Here is a 24,138-nt window from a genome sequence, read left to right as displayed (position 1 = left end):
ACGGCCTCTATCTTACTTATTCTGTTTAATTCTGAGTTAGAAATTATTTCCCTACTGTCTATTCCTCCTCCCCACCTATTGAGAAGGTAAGCAATTTGATACTCATTGATACATGTGAAGTCATGCAAAACATACTTCCATATTAACTAAGTTGCCAAAAAAAAAAAAGGTAGAAAAAATAAAGTGAAAAAATATGCTTCAATTTGTTCTCAGAATCCTTCAATTCTCTCTCTGAAACTAAGTCCCTTGGAATTATCATGGTCATTGCATCAATCAGAGTAGCTGAGTCTTTGTTGGTTAAGCAGTACAACATTGCTAATGTGTACAGTGTTTTTCCTGATTTTGTTCACTTTGATTTAAAAAAAAAAAAATCACATAAATCTTTACAGGTTTTTCTGAAAACCCTCATCATTTCTTATTGCATCCCATCACAATTACATACCATAGTTTGTTCAAATATCACCCAACTAATAGGAATCCGGCCAATTTCCAATTCTTTGCTGCCACCACACACACACACACACACACACACACACACACACACACACACACAATAAACCTAGTCAACCCTTGATATTTACAGGTTTTAACATTCTCAATTTTGGTTATTCTGATAATTAAATGAGAATTTCTGAAGATTTGCAGTGTCTTGCCAAAAATGCAAATGATGGGTATATGTAAAGAAAACAAAAAAAATTTTAATAACCTATAATTCAATACCAGAAGTATACATACATAAATTTATTATAAACAATTAAATCTGATGAGTGAAATGAGCAGAACCAGGAGATCACTATACACTTCATACTCTGACTGAAGTGGATATCTTCAACATTAAGATGATCCAATTCACTTCCAGTTGATCAATGATGGACAGAAACAGCTAGACCCAGAGAAGGAATACTGGGAATTGAATGTAAACTGTTTGCACTATTGTCTTTCTACCCAGGTTACTTATACCTTCGGAATCCAATTCTTAACATGCAACAAGAAAATTGGATTTACACACATATATTGTATCTAGGTTATACTGTAACACATTTAATATGTATGGGATTGCCTGTCATCTAGGGGAGGGAGTAGAGGGAGGGAGGGAAAAATTTGGAAAAATGAACACAAGGGATTAATTTTGTTAAAAAAAAAAAATTACTCATGCATACGTACAGTCAAAAAAAAGTATACTTATAAAATGAATAAAAAATAAATAATTAATTAATTAAATCTTGTTAGAAATTACATTGCACCAAAAAACTATATGCTTAGTATTTTCTTTTGAAATGGCTCCCCTTCATTTTTCTACCATCATCTAAATTCAGCTAATTTTTTCACATAGTAATCCTTGTGTCTTGTGTTTTTTGGAGAAGAAAATTTGTAAAGCAGTTGTTACAGTTACACAATTGGCTATGAAGACTGATTACTCTTATATGGAAACTGCAACTTTTTTATAGGTATGGTGTGCTATTTTGCTTTGTATTATTAAATAAATATAATCAGATTTATTTTTTTATTATATCTTTTTATTTACAAGATATATGCATGGGTAATTTTTCAGCATTGACAGTTGCAAAATCTTTTGTTCCAATTTTCCCCCTCCTTCCTCTCGCCCCCTCCCCCTGATGGCAGGTAGACCAATACATGTTAAATATGCTAAAATATATGTTAAATACAATATATGTATACATATCCATAGTTATTTTGCCACACAAAAAGAATCAGAATTTGAAAGAGTGTACAATTAACCTGTGAAGGAAATAAAAAATGCAGGTGGACAAAAATAGAGGGATTGGGAATTCTATGTAGTGGTTCACACTTGTTTCCCTGAGTTCTTTCGCTGTGTATAGCTGGTTCAATTCATTACTCTTCTATTGGAGCTGATCTGTTTCGTCTCATTGTTGAAGAAGGACACATCCCCCAGAACTGACATGATCGGAATTATTTAAAAAATAAAGGTTTGGGGTGGGTAGGGCCTAGAGTTTTTCATATTCATGGACGTCTTGGACCACTAATCCCCATAAATTTGGAGAGACATTTTTGTACATATAGGTTCTTCTATCTCTCTGATATCTTTAGAACACAAATCTAGCTGTGTTATTGTTTGGATAAAGGAGATATATCCTTTTTTATAGTTCCTGTGTTCTGCAAAATGGCTGCTATAGTTTACAACTCCACCAATAGTGTACCTGTTGATTATTCTACATCCTTTCAGCATTTGTAATTTTCTTTTTCTGTCACACTAGCCAATCTGATAGATATGAGATAGTACTGTCAAAATTGTTTTAATTTACTTTTCTTTAATTACTAGTGATGTCGAGCATTTTTTTCATATGACTAATGATAATACTGATTGCTGTTTCTGAAAACTGTGGGTCCATATCTTATGATCATTTATCAGATAGGGGAATAGCTCTTATTTTTATAAATTTGGCTCAATTCCATATATATTTGAAAAATGAGATAAAGCTTCCATTTAAAGAGGCTCCACATTTCTCACCTGTTATATTGCTTTTCTGTACTTCTCTTAAATGCTCTATCATGCCTTCTTCTACCATCCTCCCACTCGACCCATTTTTTCTGAATGTGTGTTATTTCCCCTATTTGATTGTAAGCCCCTAAGGGGAGGGACTGCCTTTTTAAAATATGTATTTGTATCTCTTATACTTAGTACAGTATCTGGCACATTAATAGATATTTAATAAATATATTTTGAGTGAAAGTGGCATGTTACAGAAGTTTATTTGCGTATTTGTCATATCCTAAATAAATGAGGATCTTTCTGTTTCCAGGGCAGCTATATGGTATAGTGGATCAAGTCCCAGCCCTAGAGTTGGGAAGAATCCAAATCAAATTTGGATTCAGATTACTTACTAGCTATATATCTCTGGGCAAATCACTTAACTCTTGTTTGCTTCAGTTTCCTCATCTATAAAATATGCTTGAGAAGGAAATAACAAACCATTCCAGTATCTCTGCCAAGAAAATCCCCAACAGGGTCATAATGAGTTGCTATGCTGAAATTTCTGTCAAAGTACAGGAAAAGATAAAAAAGACTTTTTTTAAGGGGCAGCTAGATGGTCCAGTGGATAGAGTGCTGGCCCTGAGTCAGGAAGACTTGAATTCAAATTTGTCTTCAAACAGTTTAACACTTCCTAACTGTGTGATCCTGGAGACAAGTCACTTTACCCCAATTGCTTCAGGGGAAAGGAGGGGAAAAAAAAGACTTTTTTTTTTCTTCCCTTTCCAAGAAGATTCTAGTTTTAAATTTTATTCTTAAGTATAAAGAATCTTTGTCATATTACCCCCCCCACTTCCTAACAACTCAAACTCCTCAAACCTCTCATCTAGTCACTCTACAGTAAAAAATAATTGACCTGATGACTTTTAACTCTTTCAATTGGAGAAAGGTAAAGTTTTCTGTGAACACATGCATAAACAAATTATATCCTATACAATTCTTTATATTACACCTCCACCCTATCTAAACTTTGAGGTAGATACTTTGATTAGATACTTTGCATTGCAAGTTCTTCTTGATATAGATTTTATATTATTCTTGACTCCACAGGGCAAGGGTCTTACCTTTTTACTACCCAATATTTAGCTGCGATTCTGAGCTAATTCAGTAAATATTTGTCAAAAGTATGGGTACAACAATGTGTCAGATGAAGAAGATATCATGATAAAAGGACAGGTCTCTAGCTTGTCTTCTTGGATTAGAACTTATAATTCAGTAGAGAAATAATAAATACCCAATCAAATAATTAACAACTTGACAACTGCATAAAGTAGTCAAAATAAATGTTACTTGAGGAATGAAGAAATATTTTTGAGGTATAAGAAAGGAAAAAAGGAAGAGGTTAGATTTTATTAAAGAAGTAGTATTAAATGGGAAGTAAGGTAATAAGGGCCTGGACTAGGATGTGGACAGTAGAAATAAGAAGAGATGGATGCAAAAAATGTAACATAGAACTGACAAGTCTGGGTAATTAATTAGATGTAGGAGGTGAAAAGGAAAAAATATCCTGAGGTTTTGAGAGCAGAATAACTAAATGAATGTGCACTACTTCTAACAGAAATAGGTAAGTCAGGGAGAAAAGTTTTTAAGGTGAGTGATTCAATCATTTCCAATGATTGAGATATTAAAATTACAATTTATTGTTGGAATGATAAATAAAAACTGGTATATATGTACATATACAGTAATATTAATTAAAATCAATTTTCAATATTATGTATAAAAGTAAATTTCAGATAGAAACTTTTTTAAAGGATGTGGGAATCCTCAAATTTTAAGGCAAAGAGAAATAAATAAGAAATTATATGGTTCTATTTTATAATACTCCAACTATCATTTTTTATTTAACCCATTAAAATATTCCACTGATATTTTATAGGATAATAGCAATTAGAAAATTAATAAGACCCTTTAAAGTTTCTAACTCACTTTAAATACATTATCTCCCTTGATCCCCTTACTACCAGAAGAGGTGGGTGCTATTAGATATTACTTCCATTTTACAGATAAGGAAAAGGGAATTCAGAGAAGGAAAGTGATGTGTCCATAGTCATAAGGTTGAGGTGGCAGAAGGAGAAAATCAAAGCCAGACATTTCCTTATACTCCACTACCTACTGATGCCTTAATAGAAATAGCTCAAAAATTTAAATGGATTTTTAAAAATCTTTATTTCTTCAACAAAAGCTTTAAGAAACTTCAAAAAGTTTTTGACCAGAGTTAACATGTAAAAGAGTTAGGATAAGGGAGAATTTAATTTTTTCAGTAATGCTTTCATTTAGCAGTATGGGATAAGGAGATGATAAGGAACAGAATTTTGCTAACTAACTTCTACTTTTTTCCTTCATCCCTTTATAGGTGAAGAGGGTTTGACTTCCCTACTCTTCCAGCACTAATTGTAGTTTTCCATTAATTTATACGGTAAAGCTTAGAAATGAACTAGTAGCATCAACAAGTCTAGGGATCATTTTTTAGATAATGAGAAGTTACTGAAAGTTTTTAAGCATTTCTAATAAATCATTCCTACTGACTTTTGAGAACTTTCTTTGCAGTATTTGCTGATGTTCAATATAAAAGTTGAGCAGTGTATTATTTATTATTAATTTTCTTTTGATTGAACTTTTGTAACAAAATAAATATATAGAAAGGCCCTAATGTAAATCATGAATGACAAACATTCCTACTGCCAAAAAAATTTCCCAAGAAATTTCCAAAGTTAAAATAAAATCTTTCCAAACACCTATACAACGAAAAGGACCCATTACTAAATTGTCACCTCAGCACAACATTTATTAATTTAAACTTTCTATTTCTTAAAAATCACTCTTGCTTCAGGATTAAGAGCAAAGAAGGTTCAGTTTGGACTGGATCCCACATTCTTATGCAGTGTCTTGATCTAGCTGAAAGAAAAAATGAATCACGGGATTTTGGTGCTACCAAGAGATCTGAGAGGTAATCAAGTGATCCTAATCTTTTCTGGAGCATGAATCTATTAAAAGCAGGTTATTTAACAAAAGACATTAAGAATCATGAAAGAGTGAAGTCTTCTTCTCTTTCATCCCTTCTTTCCTTAGGGGATGGATCCAAGTCACCTGTCAAAGGTCACCAAAATCTCAATAATTTGTCCAGAAAAAAATCTTTTTCCTATTCTTTAATTCACTTTTTAAAAATTCTTTGTTAAGCATTGGTGGATTATCATCATAAAAGGCTCACATCAATATAGTTAATAATTAAAGGTTTATAAAGCACTTTAACATATTTTCATTTGAGTCCTACAATAACTCTGGGAGACAGGTGTTTGTGATACCCCCATGTGACAGAAAAGTCCCAAAATCACATGAAAAGTGTCTTGAAGGATTCTTCCTGGATCTAAAACTACCGAGTCTACACATACAGTTGTCTCTTGGAACAAAGTCAAACTCAGGATGAGTGCACCAGAATCAAATTAAAATGTACCTGGGAACAGATAAGTAATAAAAGATTATGAACAATTCTCTCTCTCTCTCTCTCTTTTTTTTTTTTTTTTTTTTTTTTTGCTGAGGTAATTGGGGTTAAGTGACTTGCCCAGGGTCACACAGATAGGAAGTGTTAAGGGTCTGAGGTCAATTTTGAACTCAGGTTCTCCTGACTTCAGGACTGATTGTGTATCTACTGCGCCCCCCTAGCTGTCCCTATAAACAATTCTCAAAAGAAGATTTGCAAAATCTTCACAATCACATGAAAGAATGCTCCAAAATTACTAATAATAAAAGCAAATCAAAATAATCTTAAGGTTTTGCCTCACACTCTACCGATTAGCAAAAATGAAAAAAAAAAATAGCAAAAGTCAATGTTGGAAGGATTGAAAGGTGACAGACATGCATGTTATTGGTAGAGCTGTGATATGGTACAATCATTCTACAATGTACTTTGGAATTATTTAAATAAAGTATCTGAAATGTGGCTCAAATTTCAAAGAAGTTATCAACAAGAAAGTTCCTATATGTACCGAAATATTTATAGCAGCACTTTTTTGTGATATCAAAGAACTAGAAATAAAATTGATGCTCAACAACTGGGAAATGGCAAACAAATCATGCTACATTCATGTAATGAAATATCCCTGAGCTCTAAGAATGAGGTGTATGATAAATATAAAAAAGCATGTAAAGATCTATGAGTTGATACAGAGTTAAGCAGAGCCAAGAAAATAATGTGCATGATTACAAAAATCCTTAATATGGAAAAACTAAATAGACAGCAAAAAAAAAAAAAAAAAAAAAAAATTAAAAGTGAATGCAAAAAAATTATAAAAATCAAGCAAGACTTAAATGAAGAGCAAGGGATGGACACAAGTGTTATAGACAATATTTTTGGAGTTTTTCAATGTATTTATTAGTTGGGCTGGATTTTTATTCTCTCTAAAAAATACTGTATGTCATATGAAATGGCCCTTTAGGAAGAAGGATACTTGAGACAGCTATAATGGTTTAAGAAACAAAACACTAATAAAAATTATGAAAAAAAAATGTAATTGGAAAATATTTACCAAAATAATAAAAATACAACAAAATAGGTTTGTGGCTTTTTAGGTCAACATGCAGCCTTGCAATATGCAGCATTCATGGAATTTCTATTTAAGATTGACACTACTGTTTTGATACTACCCAGACTCTATTTTCAAGTAGTTTACAATAACACAAGAAACAAGGAAAAGTGTAAACAAATGCCAAGTAGAGATTCAGGCAAAGTGGTAAAAGATGAAAATGTGAACTAGGACGGTTCAGTGGGAATAGAAAGAAGAAGAAAAAATGAAATATTGCAGAGACAAAGTCAACAGCATTTAGACAAGGTCACATGGCAAGTTAATGGCAGAACAAGGTTCTTATTTTAAATTTATTTTTATACTATTATTAAACTATTATGTAAGAAATAAAAAGTTATTCAACACAGAAGCAAGCCAATCTGTAAATATTTACCAAATATCTAATGCATACAAAGGCCCTCTGTTGGGTTTTGTTAAAAATACAGGGACATGAGTCATCCTTGCCCAAGGGGAGCGTACAATCTAGTTGAGTAAGCTATAACATATACACAAAAATGATTTTCATAATTTAAACACAATTTATGCCTTAAATTTAATTTTAATTTCTAGATAATTTAATAAATAGATATGAGACAAATAATTCCCTTCTCAATGTTATTTTTCAACTTAGAGAAAAATATAAATGACTATCTTATCAAAGACTTACCAATGATCTGAAGTTGTGATTTCATGGTCAATCCCCCCACAGACCCTGACCGTGAACTACTGCCAGACATGCCACCAACTGGACTATGGACCTAGATGTGGCAAAGGAGACATTTTAAACATCATCATACACAATCTCATTTTAATAAAAAGCATCATAAAAACAGCAACAAGGCTATTCTCCATGTCCTAGCAGGTAGCCTATATTAAACTATTCTTTGCTGATTTAGTTATAATTAATTATGTTAAATGAAAAAAAAAATCTACAAAATAGATTCCTTTACAAGTCCTCATTCATATAGTAGGGGATTTCTTCATCAAAGATATTTTGGAATGGAATAACTTACAGGCCTACCCATGCTAATTCTTCAAATAGTTCCTCCAAAAAATGACATTAAGTGTAATAATATAAGAGTAAATTCAAATGACTTAGTGGCAAGTAGGGCTTTAATATTAGCTTGGATTGTAGTTAACCATTCAATTTGTATCTTCAATAATCATTCAAAATATTTTCAGAAGAATCCCATTATAACATGTTAATAATGTTATTGAAAAATAACATTGGGTTGAGGCAACATTACATATGGTATCCCTGTACCTGAATACAATATAAGATGTTCTTTAAACTTAATACATTTTACAAAAGTTTGACTAGAGAACGGGATGAATACTTTCTCTGAGAACTATAAAGACACTGAAAGCAGATGATTTACAAAGTGGAAGAATGGGGGGAATGGTTAAGCTAGGGTCTATTACCAGTAATAGAAAACTAAGCAGTTGATCTTATAAACAGCAATCCTGGCTGCACACTTCAGCCAGAATTCTGGAGAAATATACTTGAAAAGAAATTTAATTGAAAAAAGGTGTTAACTCAAGAGAATTGATGAGACAAAGGTTACCTAGTTTACATATACTTAGTACTTAGCATGGTGATGTAATAGTTCTCTATTACACCATATTCAGTAAGCTGTAATGTAATAGGGTATATAAGAACTGGGGACAGGAAGTAGTCAGACCGAAGTCAGACTGGTAGACTGCTGGAGGAGACTGGGTCAGACTATGACAGATACAGACTGTGTAAAAGACTAATAAAGACTTTGGACTCTATTCTTGTCCATTCTCGTGGTGTCTATCCTGCTGAGACCAAGGCCCTTCAGGAGGACCTCCAAGAAGCTAGCCTGAACATTACAATTTCCATTTTCCACTATATGTGTATGAAACAATTTTAAATTTTGAGTCTAAAATGAAATCCTAAATGGTCAAAGGATATGAACAGAAAATCCACTCATATGAAAAAGTGTTCCAAATCACTACTGATCAGAGAAATGCAAATTAAGACAACTCTTGAGATATCACTACACACCTGACAGATTGGCTAAGATGACAGGAACAAATAATGATGAACGTTGGAGGGGATGTGGGAAAACTGGGACACTAATACAATGTTGGTGGAGTTGTGAAAGAATCCAGCCATTGTGGAGAGCAATCTGGAATTATGCCCAAAAAGTTATCAAAATGTGCATACCTTTTGATCCAGCAGTGCTACTACTGGGCTTATATCCCAAAGAAATACTAAAGAGGGGAAAGGGACCTGTGTGTGCCAAAATGTTTGTAGCAGCTCTTTTCATAGTGGCTTGAAACTGGAAGATGAATGGATGCCCATCAATTGAAGAATGGTTGGGTAAATTATGGTATATGAGGGCTATGGAATATTATTGCTCTGTAAGAAATGACCAGCAGGATGAATTCAGAAAGGCTTGGAGAGACTTGCATGAATTGAAGCTGAGTGAAATGAGCAGAATCAGAAGATCACTATACACTTCAACAACAATACTGTATGAAGATGTATTCTGATGGAAGTGGATATCTTTAACAAAAAGAAGATCCAACTCACTTCCAGCTGATCAATGATGGACAGAAACAACTACACCCAGAGAAGGAACACTGGGAATTGAATGTAAAATATTAGCACTACTGTCTATCTACCCAGTTTGCTTATATCTTCGGAATCCAATACTTAACGTGCAACAAGAAAATTGGATTTACACACATATATTATATCTAGGTTATACTGTAACACATGTAAAATGTATGAGATTGCCTGTCATCTAGAGGAGGGAATAGAGGAAGGGAAAATCTGGAAAAATGAATACAAGGGATAATGTTATAAAAAAATTACTCATACATATATACTGTCAAAAAATGTATAATTATAAAATAAAATGAAATCCTACTATACGATCAATAATTCATTTTGTCTTAAGTGAAAGATTCATTTACTCAATGAGCACTCATTGAGCACCTAACACTGCAACATATGACACTAAATCTTAGGAGAGAAGTTTAAGGCATGGACCCTTGTCTTCAGAGTTACATAAAATGTAACTCTAAAAGAGGGAAAGGAAGACAGAAACTAATATTTTATAAAGCATGTCATGTGCTATAAGCACATTAGAGATTTCCAAAACAGAATGCTATTTGTGAGAAATCCAAGATGGAAAGTTATTTCTTACAGAATGGATGAGTGGAAAAGATGCATTTGAATAAGAATTCTAAAGCAGGAGTTGAAACTCCAGACAAAATGGAGCAAGAAGGGCATTTTAAGCATAGAGAATAGCAAACGCATCAATGTGAGAAAGTGTGGCTGTTTGTAAATCAGAAAATATTATTGAAGCAAAGAATATACTAACTTAGACCACTCACTGAAAGACAAATACTGAACCTTAAGTATTTTGACCACGTAACAAAAAGAAAATACTTACTGGAAAAAACCCTGATCTTGGGAAATATTGAAAGCAAATGGAGAAGGGAACAGTAAAAGATGAGATGGATAGACAAGGTCATGGAAGTAACAAATATGAGCTTGAATATGGTTCAGGAGATAGTATAAAAATTATGTAAACTGGATCCCCTTTAATCTTTGAGGGCCCCTCCCCCCCACGTAAATTGTGTCCTCTTTAATCTGTGGGACAAGGGTTGGAAAGGCTCTGATGTAAACTGTGGGGAAAGGGTGGTCTTGAGTCTCAAACTCTGGGAGGGAAGCACTCTATTAGGCAAACTCCCAGATAAGTAATCTCATTTCATTGGAAATCTTAGCCTAGGGCATAATCACTGCCCTCTATAGAATCAAAAAATTAGTCCTTAATCTCCCCAGCCTCTAACCTCAAAAGGCTAATAAAGACAACTATGAACCCTAAATCTTTGCTAACACCTTTCTGGATTTAGTTGCCTGGGTTTCAGTATAAACCTTTGCAGAAGTCCTAACAGGATTTTGCCCACTGATGAAGATATTTTCTTCCCAGTGTAAACTCCTATTTTCAAATAGTCCTAACAGAATCTTGCCTGCTAAGAAAGCTGTCTTCTTTGCATACTATTTTCTTAGTGTAAACCCATTCTTTGCCACAAACCTCGTGCCCGTAATTATTGGGATTTGTGAATTCTTTCACAAAACCTGCCACCGGCCAAGGGGACCCTATTGCTGTTAGGTGAGCTCTCAACTCTCAATTCTCACACCTCAACAGAAGAGCCTGATATGCTAGGGTCTAAGGGGTCATGAAGAGTCAGACATAACTGAATGAAAGAATGAAAAAAAGAGCATATAAAGCAAAATAACAAAGATTGGTTGAGTATATTGGTACCAGAATATAATGAATATCAAAGCAAAGGAATGCCAAAATAGTCATCACCCAATTTAAATCCCCTGAAAGGTTTCTGAGAAAAGACATGATCAAATTTATGCATAAGTAAAATTAATGCAGAAGCATAATAATTTAGAAGAGATTGAGGATAGAGGCTGAAAAATTTGGTAGAAAATTTTCATAATAGTCTGACAAATGTATAGAGAGAAAGGAACAAAATACTATGGACCTTTGGACCTGAAAAACCATATTCATTAATTTTATTTCTCACCTCATGCTCACTCTTCTGTCCTTAATGACTTTCTGGACTTCAAAATCATGGTTCTACTCTTCTGTTCTATCCAGGAATTTCCTTCAGCACCTGGGTCCTTCTTGCCCTAGGACATGCTATCATTCTTGTGAATTTCCTACTTTCCTTTTCCTCTCTTACTCCTAACTTTCTAGACTTCAAAATAATGTGCTGGAAAATCTTTATTATCCTTTTCCCCCATTTCTGCTCTTTTTTCTGTTGACTGATAAAATAGAAAGAATTCTCATTTTATAAAAAAACTAGTAATTTCTAAATATGAAAATATAAGGATCCCATTTTGCCATGATCAAATTTGATATATTTACTTTTACTTCATCTAAATTAGCACAGTTAATTTTGTGATAATACACTAAAATAAGCCTTTGTATCTAATAATCTTTATTATGTTTTGACTATTTTCTAGTTTATCCAAGTATACACAAATTTTGTTTCAGTTCACAATATATCTGTGTAGAGAAATGCAAATTAAGACAACTCTGAGATATCACTACATGCTGTCAGAATGGCTAAGATGACAGGAACAAATAATGATGAATGTTGGAGGGGATGTGGGAAAACTGGGACACTAATACATTGTTGGTGGAGTTGTGAAAGAATCCGGCCATTCTGGAGAGAAATCTGAACTATGCCCCAAAAGTTATCAAACTGTGCATACCCTTTGATCCAGCAGTGCTACTACTGCGCTTATATCCCAAGGAAATACTAAAGAAGGGAAAGGGATCTGTATGTGCCAAAATGTTTGTGGCAGCCCTTTTCATAGTGGCTAGAAACTGGAAAATGAATGGATGCCCATCAATTGGAGAATGGTTGGGTAAATTATGACATATGAATGTAATGGAATATTATTGTTCTGTAAGAAATGACCCACAGGATGAATACAGAGGCTTGGAGAGACTTACATGAACTGATGCTGAGTGAAATGAGCAGAACTAGGAAATCATTATACACTTCAACAACAATACTGTATGAGGATGTATTCTGATAGAAGTGGATATCTTCACCATAGAGAAGAGCTAATAATCCAGTTCCAATTGATCAATGATGGAAAGAATCAGCTACACCCAGAGAAGGAACACTGGGAAATGAGTGTAAACTGTTAGCATTTTTTGTTTGTTTTTCTCCCCAGGTTATTTTTACCTTCTGAATCCAATTCTTCCTTTGCAACAACAACAACAACAAAATTCAGTTCTGCACATATATATTGTACCTAGGATATACTATAACATATTTAATATGTATAGGAATGCCTATCTAGGGGAGGGGGTGGAGGGAAAGAGAGGAAAAATTCAGAACAGAAGGGAGTACAAGGGATAAATTACCTATGCATATGTACCGTCAAAAAATGTTATAATTATAAAATTAATTAAAAACAAAACAAAAACAAACAAACAAAAAAAAAACAATGTATCTGTGTAACATGGACTGGCAAAGAATTGGAAATTGAGAGGATTGCCAACAATTGGGGAACAGTTGAATGGGCTGTAATATATGACAATGATAGAATAACTATCATGAGATAAGAAATGATCAGAAGAATAGTTTTAGAAAAAATTAGGAAGATTTGGTCAGCTAGGTGGAGCAATGGATAGAGCACCAACCCTGAAGTCAGGAGGATCTGAGTTCAAATGTGATCTTAGATACTTTTAATACTTCCTAGCTGTGTGACCTTGGGCAAGTCACTTAATCCCAATTGCCTCAGCCCCCCCTCCCAAAAAAAGGGAAGATTTATACAAATTCATGAAAAGTGAAGTGAAAAGAGCCAGTAGACTTTTACAAAGTAATAGATAGGATAATCACAGTAAAAGACTTGACTACTCTGGTCAAGACAATGATACAATTCCAAAGGATCCATGATGAAAACTGCGATTCCAAAAAGAGAAACGGACTTTGCAGAATGAAGTTTTTTTTTGCAAAATAATTAATATGGAAATAAGTTTTGCATGGCCTCACAGGTATATCAAAATCAAATTACTTGCCTCCTCAAAGAGCAGTGAGGAACAAGAAGGAAGGAGAGAATATGAAACTCAAAAGTGTTAAAAATGATTGTTAAAATTTTTTTATATTGGGAGTTATTTAACAAAATATTTTTTAAAATTAGACATAATGAACTCAATTAGTGGGTTTTTAAGTGAATAATAGTACCATGAATGAACATATTTTCAGAAACTATGCACCAAAAATCAAATTTGCCTATCATTATTAATGTTATTAATGTAATAACACTATCATTACCATTTTGTTAAAGAATAACTACTAAAATTGTAAAACATTTTATCATAAAATACTGGTTGGTTTTTTTTTTTTAAGCAAATATTTCTGTGGGTATAGAATCCAAAAGCTCTATAAACCTTTTAATTAAATCTTCAATATTCCACTACAGTCACAGAAATTATCTGCCTAATTTCCCAATATGTGGGACATAACAGTGGCTTCTTTTTTTTTTTTCTGATGCAATGTTACTATTAAGATTTTTATAGAACTAGGGTGTTTTTTTTCCTTTTGAATAATAATAATTTTTGGATGCCAATCTATCAGTTAAAGAGCAGTATCAAAGAATATCAAGTGTTTTACATCTCCTTCAGATACTGCCACATTGCTTTACAAACAGACTAAAAAAACAAAAACAAAATGAGAAATATAAAAAATATACAGAAATACAGCAAGAGTTCACTTTGAAATGAAAGCGGGAGCAAAGAATATCAAGTGTTTCACATTTACTTCAGATACTGGCACATTGCTTTACAAAAAGACTAAAAAAATATAATGAGAAATATAAAAAATATACAGAAATACAGCAAGAGTTCACTTTGAAATGAAGAAAGCGGGAGAAAAAACATACATCTATTACCATTATCTAAAATGAAAATAACAACAAAATTAGAAAAGTATACTTTTTGAAATTTAAAGTGATTAAAAAACCACAGATATCAGTTACTAATAGAAAGGCTAAGACATAACATGGAAGACTAGTTATTCTTGTCCATTAAGACGAACTCTTTGACACTGCTTTCTGGTCATCTAAGACTGAAGTAGACTGTACTACCTTCCCTTGCTATGGAGTAAACTTACTTTTGTTAAGTTATACAATGTTTCATTCCATTGCAATCCAAAACCAAATGAGTAGGCAGCAAAGCAGCAATGCAAGCATGAACAAAGGCAACAAAAGAATAAAGTGAACCATAGATCTCTGCTGATAATCCTTCTTCCACACTGCTTCCAGGACAGCAACTAGTCAATCCTATAACTGTCTTCTGTCCCATCTCCTATTGGTCTGTGATCCCTTTCAGAATCTCAACCATTCTGGGGGAAAGCATATCCTCCCTAGATAAGTTATCTTTATAGGATGTCTGAGCCTTTGATTCAATTAGAAATCCTGGTCAAAAAGCACCCCTTTGAAGTGTTGTTAATTCCAACAGATCTGGACTGTCTCAGCCCCAACCTGGTCTGACCTGGTTGGGCTGTCCCAGCCCCTACTGGGTCTGACTTGCTCAGGCCCCCACCAAGACACCCAATACAATAGCTTACATCAACAAAAGTTTTTTGCAGATGGACCTTGGTAGCTCCCTTTGCTGCCAAGATTTTCTGTCCACTGAGAACTGCATTCTTAGTGCAAAACTCCCATTTTCCATAGATCTGCCACTATTGAAGTCAGTCTCTTGGTAAAATGATTTCTATCCAACAGTAAACTTTTGCTTTGCAACTAATAATTTGGGAATGAGTGAATTCTTTCACTCCAAAACCTTTGGCTAATTTAAAAGGGATTCTTAACAACTCTCATATAAAGCCACTAATTTAGACCACTCAAACAGTATCATCAGGATGAGGAGTTGGAAGAGGAACATTAAGTTAACAATGAAATGAACTCTTGAAAAATATCTATGTCATCATGCTAGACTACTAGAGTTGAATATATAACTTCTTAGTGATAAATCTACCACCCTAGGAATATAGAAAGGCCTCTTTAATCCAGTAATTTCTTGGATCCTACCTGTAAGAAGCCTTAACAGAAGAGAATAGGCTGCTTATTCACCCTTCCAGTGGATCCTCTAAAATACTTCCCTGCCTCTCCCCCACCTCCACCTCTTAGAGTTGACATGACCTCAAAATCTTGGATCACTCAAAGGAACCAAGACTCAAGGTTACTTCCACTGGCAATTCTTCATTCCAAGATTTTTTAAACAAATTTTTCCAAGGAAGGATGTGACCCAAAAGGAATTATTTTGAGAGACCTTGCTTTCTAAGCACTGATCCATAAAATGAGGATGATTGTGCCAAAAATCATCACATGTATTGTGGTCCTGATATTGCTGGTCTTGCTCTTGTACTTGTCAATTTAACATCAAGGAATCCACTATGAACTGCTTTCTGCCCACAACAAAAATTACTGAGATATAGGAATGCTTCTGAAGGGTAATTTGCCAATATTTGGAATCTTGAAGTTTTAAGAACTATTCTTTTTTGGGGAGAAGAAAGGGTTTTGCCTCCTCCTCCAACCAATCTGCTTTAAGAATCTCTAGACTATGGCTGTCAAATATTTGTGATTTGCAACTCTACAACATGTAAGTTGTAGAAGCAATTCAAAGCTCTTTAGGCTATTATAAAGGATGGGATGAGGTGGAAATAACATCTACTGTTAAGAAAATGAGTGTATGATTCTTTTAGGCTAGTTTTTCCCTAAAAAGTTTAAGCAAACATCTTTGATAACTCAAGATCATTAAGGCTTGAACTTTTTTGTAGTTTCCTCGTAGAGTACCTAAAGCTTATAAATTCAGCACACAAATAATTAATAGGCTTTACTACCATGTGGATCATGTCAAAACACCCTTGCTGGCATAATATCCTAGCAAAGAAGTAAATAGAGATGCCAACTAAGTTAAACTATATTCTGGTACTGAACACCGTTTATATGCTATTGCTCAGTAAACTTCCTTTTATTAGAAGACATATTGTTTACAGATGTCTGAATTCATTCTAATACTGAACCTAACCCAACAGACCAGCCTGAATTAGTCTTGGTCCAGAACAGAAATAAAAAGAATTATTTTTATTTTACTAAAGTTAATATGTATATTCTTACACCATAATAAATGGAGTTTATAATTTTGTGTATAATTGTTTTTAATATGATTACTTGCCTTTAGGGATCACTACTAAATTTCAAAAAGAATTTTTCAAAGAATCTATTGCAACAGCCTTAATATAAGTTAACCCGAAAACTCACATGAATTGAAACTGAATGAAGTGAGCAGAGCCAGAACAACATTGTACAAATTAACAGCAACATTGTGCATTTGATTAACTTTGATAGACTTTGCTCTTTCTCAGCAATACAATGACATAATATGTAACATATATAATAAAATATATGTAATATATAATATGTATAAGAAGACAATTCCAGAGAAAGACCTATGGAGTCTGAATGCAAATCGAAGCATACTAATTTCACTTTTTTTAAATTTTCCTTTTCAAGGTTTTTCTCTTTTGTTTTCATTTTTTCATAATGTAACTAATGTGGAAATATGACTGTTCATGTATAATCTATGTCAGATTAACTGCCCTCTTCAGAGCAAGGGGGAAAATGGAAACCAAAATATAAAAATAAATATTGAAAACTAATAAATAAATTTTTAAAAAGAAAAGGAAAAAAATAAAATATATTAACAATTACAAAACATACATTTCATACAAAAAATATTAATTGTTCAAGGGTAGGCTGAAACAATATAATAAAAATAACAAGTCTGCCAAAATTAATCTATTTCTTCAGTGCCATATCAATCAAACTATCCAAAAAAAAAAAAAATGTTTTAAATGTTTTAAAGAGCTAGAACATCTGGAAGAACAAAAGATCAAGAATATCAAATAACTCAATAGGAAAAAAATGTCAAGGAATTTGCCCTAGCCAAGCCATACCAGACATCAGAATGTATTATAAAGTGGTAATCTTCAAAACAATCTTTAACTAAGAAACAAGGTGATGAATCAGTGGAATAGATTAGGTACATGACACATAATAGTAAATAACCACAATAATTTAGTGTTTGAGAAATGCAAAGATCTAAGTTTTTGAGACAAGAACTTAACTATTTGACAAAATTGTTGGTAAAGCTGGAAAATAGTATGGCAGAAACTAGATATAGAACATCCCAGATGCTATACCAAGATAAGGTTAAAATTAGTACATGATTTAAACAAAAAAGATATATATCATAAAGCAAATTATCAGAATAAGGAATAGTATATCTGTCAGATCTACAGAAAAAAACTTTGGGACCAAACAGGAAGCAGAGAGAGCATTACAAGATATAAAATGATTAATTTTGATTATAGAAAAGTTTTACACAAACAAAATCAATACAGCCAAAATTAAAAGGAAAACAGATGAAAAAAATTTCTTAAATATATAAAGAACTGAACCAAATTTATAATACAATTCATTCTACAACGGATAAATGGTCAAAGGATACAAAAATAGGCATTTTTCAGACAAAGAAATGAAAGCTATCTGTAATCATATAAAAAAATGCTCTAAATTACAACTGATTAGCAGAGTGCTTCTTAAATGTTTCTTTTCACAACCCCTTTTTCACCTGGGAAATTTTTTTGTGACTCTGGGTATATAGATACATAAAATAGGTATATACAAATCAAACATTTAGTGATAACTATTGATTACTGACCATATCGATAACTATCAGCAATACCCATATTCAAAGACCCCATTTTAAGGTCAAGAACCACAGTTTAAGGAACAGGGGACTATAATGAGAAAAGGAAGTTAAAACAACTCTGAGATGAAAATTCATGCCTACCAGATATGGCTAATGTGACATAAAAAGAAAATGACAAATGTTACAAAAGATGTAGGAAAACTAATGTACTGTTAGTAGAATTCTGAAGTGATCCAACCATTCTGTAGTGTAGAGCAATGAAATTATGCTCAGAAGGGCTATAAAACTGTTCATATCTTTTGATTCAGCAATACCACTACCAAGTCTGTATCACAAAGACATCCCAAAAAAGCACATATACAAAAATATTTAGAACAGCTCTTTTTATGGTAGAAAATTGTCCATCAACTGGGGAGGCTGAACAAGTTATGGCATATGACTGTGATGGAATACTATTGTGCATTAAGAAATGAAGAGCAGGATACTTTCAGAAAACCTGGAAATACTCACATGAACTGATACAAAGCGAAATAAGCACAACCAGAAAAACACTGTACACAACCAAAGCAATATTGTACAATGACTAAATGTGAATGATTATTCTCAGCAACACAATTCCAAAGAACAATGAAAAATGCTATCCATTTCCAAAGAAAGAAATGACAGTCTGAATGCAGATAAAAGCATATATTGTTTCTTTTTTCCCCCCATGGGGGGACAACATAACTAATATGGAAATGTTTTGCATACCTGCAAATGTATAAACTATATCAAATTGCTTATCATCTCTTGGAGGGGGGACAAGAAGGGAGAGAAAGAATTTGGAACTCAAAATTTAAAAAAAATTTTTAAATTGTTTTTACATGTAACTGGAGGAAAGTATTTTAAAAAAGAAAAACAACTGTACATTCTATTTGACCAGCAATACCATTATTAGGTCTGCACTATCACCACCACCTCCTCCAAAAAAAATCAAAGAATAAAGGACCCATTTAACAAAAATATTTATTTTTCTTGTTATTCACTTGTGTCCAACTCTTCATGACCCCATCTGGGGTTTTTTTGGCAAAAGTACCAGAATGGTTTAGCCAATTCCTACTGCTGATTTTACAAATGAAGAAACTGATACAACCAGTGCCTGAGGTCAAAGTTGAACTCAGGATGAGTCTTCCTGTCACCTAGTTGCCCATGGTAGCAAAGAACTAGAAACTGAAAGGATGCCCTTCAATTTGAGAATGACTAAACAAGTAAAGATATGCAAATTGAAGGAATAGTGCTGTGCTGTATGAAATGATAAAAGTGGATGGTTTCCAAAAAATCTGGGAAGATTTGTATGAAGTGAGACAAAATAAACAGAATGAGAACAATGTATACAATAACCACAACACTAAATAATGCTGTTCAATACATAAGCTCTTCACAATTTGACAAATATCTACTTTTCCAATCTTATTTTCTACTCCTTTACATACTCTATAATCTAGATATATTTGTCTATTTACAGTTCCCTGTATTAGGCACTTCCTCTCCCACTTTCCATGGTTACTGGTTTACTGACTGTTTTCAATGCTTAGAATACCCTCCTTCCCAACCTCTGACTTAGAATCCCCAGTTTCCTTTAAAAGTCTACTTGACCATGACTTTCTTCAGGAGACTTTTTCTGGTCCTAATGTTAGAAAAATCACTCTAGCAAATGAGAGGAAGATAGAATGAAGTGGGAGAGACTTGAGGCAAGGAGACCAATTAGAAGACTACAGCAATAATCTAAGCCAAGAGATGATAAAGTACTGAATTGGGATAGTAGTGATCTGAGTAGACATAAGGGAACAAAGGTGAAATGAAGATTTAAAAAACTTCAAGAGTTGGTAACTGACTGGAAATGTGGGATGAGTAAGAAGAAAAGTCAAGATGCATTAGAGAGATATAGTTAACAGAGGACTTTTTTTTTTTTTAAATACTCCTAACCTACATCACTATTTTGAGTGATATTTATCCTCACACTAGGAAACTGGCAAAGAGATCTAAAAATATAGGGAAAGGGTGTTAATGCATAGCTAGGTTTAAAAAATTTTATACAGTAACTTTAGCACATTTTCCCGAGAAACAAGAGAAAACTATTTTGATAAAGGAAGTTTCCAAGATCCTCCAGCTGAAATATCTTTCCCAAGTAGAACAAAACAAACTCCTAAAATTTCTTAAGAGAAATATTTAAAAATAAGTTATTAATCTAAAAAGATAGGTGATATTATAACATTTACCTAGGCTAGTTTTAGAAATGATACTACCATATAACCAGATATTTTTAGAATATCATATCTAGGCTTAAAATAAAACTAATTTTAGTCAACTGTTTTTTAAAGACAAGTACACACTTGATGTATTATTTATCAAACAACTTGTCAAAAATCAAAACATGGCAAAAAGACTGAAAAAAACAGCATGCTGATAAGGAAAATACAGAGTTTAAAGATCTAAAATACACAAATGTTTAGAGAAATGAAATTTAAATGAAATTCAACCAACCTGATCAAAGGAAGAGACTATCTATAGATAATTGACTAACACTCTAAAAAAGATCACTTACTCATGGTTGCAAATCAAATGGGGATTGAGAACCAGGGATTCTGGTATGAAAAATATGTTCATAAAGTCTCACAGAATTAGTTACTACATACCTATCACTCTGTTGAATGGGACTCCAGTATTAATCATTCTGGAGAACAGAAGGGGTGGAGAGTCAGAAATGAGATAAATTTCTTCCCTGGAAAGGAAGAACGTTCCCTATTACAGGTTTCCAGACAACCAGTAGTCATACTTACATTAAAATTTTGATTTTTTAAAAATAGTAATAAAGTAGTAAAATAAAATTTAAAAACAAGCATTTATTAAGTCTCAAGGGTTAGGAATTTTTTTAAGCTAATATTCTAATAGGGAAAACAACATGTGCACACAAAGTTATATCTATGACAAATATAATTATATATATACATATATATGACACATACAAAATAGATACAAAGTAAAACACTAGGAGCTGGGATAAATGGGAAAATTCTTCCACAAAAGATGTTGCCTGAGCAAAGCCTCCTGAAGGAAACCGTGGATGTTAAGAGACAAGTACAAAAAAAGAGTATATTGAAGATAAGGAGAGAACCAATGCAAAAGTACAAAGAGATTAATATTTTGTGTGGAAAAACAATAAGTAGACCAGTAGGAAAAACTGTATATGAATATGGGAGTAATGTCTTAAGAATAACGGAAAGAAAGGAAAAGGCTAGGTTCTTTGATTACAGAAGTCATGGGGAGCCACTAGTTTCTTGAATGGGGGAAAGAAGGAAGTATGTAATGTGGTCTGATTTGCATTTTCTACATGGAAGATGAACTGAAAGGAGGAGAAATTTGAAGCAGGAAGACAATTTAGAAAAGTCACAGCATTAGTGCAGTTAAATGGCAATATGGTCCTGAAATATCATGAATGAAGAGGACATGTGGAAAGATAAGATTTTGCAATCAACTGGATCAATTAGATGAATGCAAGTAAGAAGTCAGAATGACACCAAAATTGTCCACTTGCAGAAATGGTGGTGCTCTCTGCAATAGCAAAAAAGCTAAGAAGAGAGGATTTGAGGAGCAAATGTAATCAGTTCTGTATTAAGACATACGAGTTATGAGATGCCTAAAGGACACTGAGTTCAAAATGTCCAACAGAGAATTTTGATTTTGAGAAAGACAAGACCTGGATATATGAGTGAGGGGTGTAAACTATCTTTAAAACAAGTAAAGAATATATAAACAAGCCATTCTCCAATTGATAAATGGTCAAAGGATATGAACAATTTTCAAATGAAATTAAAACCATTTCTAGTCATAAGAAAAAGGGCTTTAAAATCACTATTTATTAGAGAAATGCAAGTTAAAACAACTCTGAGGTATCACTACGTCTCAAATTGGCTAAAATGACAGGAAAAGATAAGAATAAATGTTAGAGGGGATGTGGGAAAACTGGGACACTGATACATTGTTGGTGGAACTGTAAATGGATCCAACCATTCTGGAAAGCAATTTGGAACTATGCCCAAAGAACTATCAAACTGTGCATACCCTTTGATCCAGCAGTGCAGGGTCTGTATCCCAAAAAGATCATTAAAAAGGGAAAAGAAAGGGCAGCTAGTTGTTGTGGTGGATAGAGCACAAGCCCTTAAGTCAGAAGGACCTGAGTTCAAATCTGGTGTCAAATACTTAACACTTCCTAACTGTGTGACCCTGGGCAAGTCACTTAACCCCAGCTACAACAAGGAAAAAAAAAAAAAAGGGAAAAAATCATTTATCATAAATGTGGAAACATGTCTAGAAGAATTGCACAGGTATTATTTGCTGTCTAAGTGTTTTTTTCCTTTGTTTGGGGGCGTTTGTTTTTTCCACAGAGCTTAAATGAGAAGGGGAAAAGAGATATAAGGCAATAGTCTTCAGGGACAGTCAAATACATTGAGGGATTTTAGTAGAAGAGTCTTGAATGTTATGTAGGCAGCTAAGAAGGAACCCTTAGAAAAGACTAAAGATTAAAGATTATAGGGGAGTGGGTATAGAGGGAAGTTGAGACAGATAATTCATTGGATAAAAGAGAATGGAATGATCAAGGGTAAATATATTAGCTTTCACAAAGAAGCCTCCTTATTAGAGAGTAAAGTTAAGTAAATCACAGGCATGTGAGATAAAGAAAAAGAATGAAAAAAGAGGTGACTTTGTGGCCTCAATGTTAAGGATGAAGTATGAGAAAAGGTCCTCCACTTAAAGAATGGGGTAGAGCTGGAATGGAAGTTCTGAAAAGAGGATCTGAAATATTCATTGTGATGAGTGGGATAATCAATTAGAGAGCAGTAGCCCTGCTGCTTGCTGAGATAACATAAGATAAATCTGTAATGGATCCAGTCACCATAAATGTGGCATCTTCAAAGTCGGTTCACCAGTACATGAATAAAAGCAAAGGATGCAGTTATGTAGGGAGTAAGTCTGACAGACTGTGACATGCAACAGGAAAAAGAAGCAAGACATTAAAAACGATAGTGTATCAACAAACAAGTTCACCAATGGGTACAGAATTAAGAAATGAAGGTAGTGTTGCAGCAGAAGTGATGGACTGGCATAGTACTAAGGAATGGAGGAATTAGATTAGATGTAGTGAGGATGACAAAATATTTTTTATCAGAAAAAAGGATTGTCAAAGTTAACCCTGTGGCTATCTAAGGCAGAATGGAGCAATAAGTTATGAGAGCTGAATACACTGAAAAACTGGAATGTTAGGATATTTGAAGGAATATAAACAATTCAATAACAATAAAAAAGAAAATCAGAACTGATGCTAAATGAAGTGAGAACAAAGAGAAGATTGTACACAGTAACAAGATTATATGATGATTAACTATGATGGACTTGACTCTTTTCCACAACAAGATGATTCAAGATAATGCCAATAGACTTATAATGGAGAGAGCCATCTGCATCCAGAAAGAGGACTATGGAGACTGAATATGGATCAAAGTATGGTGTATTCACTTTTTATTGTTGTTTGCTTTTTTTTCCATTTTGATCTGATTTTTCTTACGGAGAATAACAAATATGGAAATATATTTAGAAAATTGCACATATTTATGTATGTATATACATACATAACTGTTTTGAATGAACTTATTAAGATCATGTTCACTTTAAAACATTTTCCAAAGAAAGCAAAATCGAGAATATACACAATGACAATAATATAAAAGGAAAATACTGA

The 24,138-nt window shown here is 33.3% G+C and overlaps 1 protein-coding gene across 6 annotated transcripts in view; it reads right to left on the bottom strand.

The window, feature by feature from the left end:
• Positions 1–24,138, bottom strand: part of ITCH (itchy E3 ubiquitin protein ligase) — a 157,313-nt gene that overhangs the window by 101,550 nt on the left and 31,625 nt on the right. For all 6 annotated transcript variants that reach the window (XM_074292443.1, XM_074292444.1, XM_074292442.1 and 3 more), the window contains one exon: positions 7,742–7,832. In XM_074292443.1, coding sequence (XP_074148544.1) covers positions 7,742–7,811 — 70 coding nt within the window. In that variant the 5' untranslated portion in view covers positions 7,812–7,832. The remainder of the gene's footprint in view (positions 1–7,741; positions 7,833–24,138) is intronic.

The sequence above is a fragment of the Sminthopsis crassicaudata genome, chromosome 2, assembly GCF_048593235.1.
Source record: "Sminthopsis crassicaudata isolate SCR6 chromosome 2, ASM4859323v1, whole genome shotgun sequence".
Lineage (NCBI taxonomy): Eukaryota > Metazoa > Chordata > Mammalia > Dasyuromorphia > Dasyuridae > Sminthopsis > Sminthopsis crassicaudata.
The sequence above is the reverse complement of the archived record's forward strand: the minus strand, read 5'-3'. Positions and strand labels throughout refer to the sequence as shown.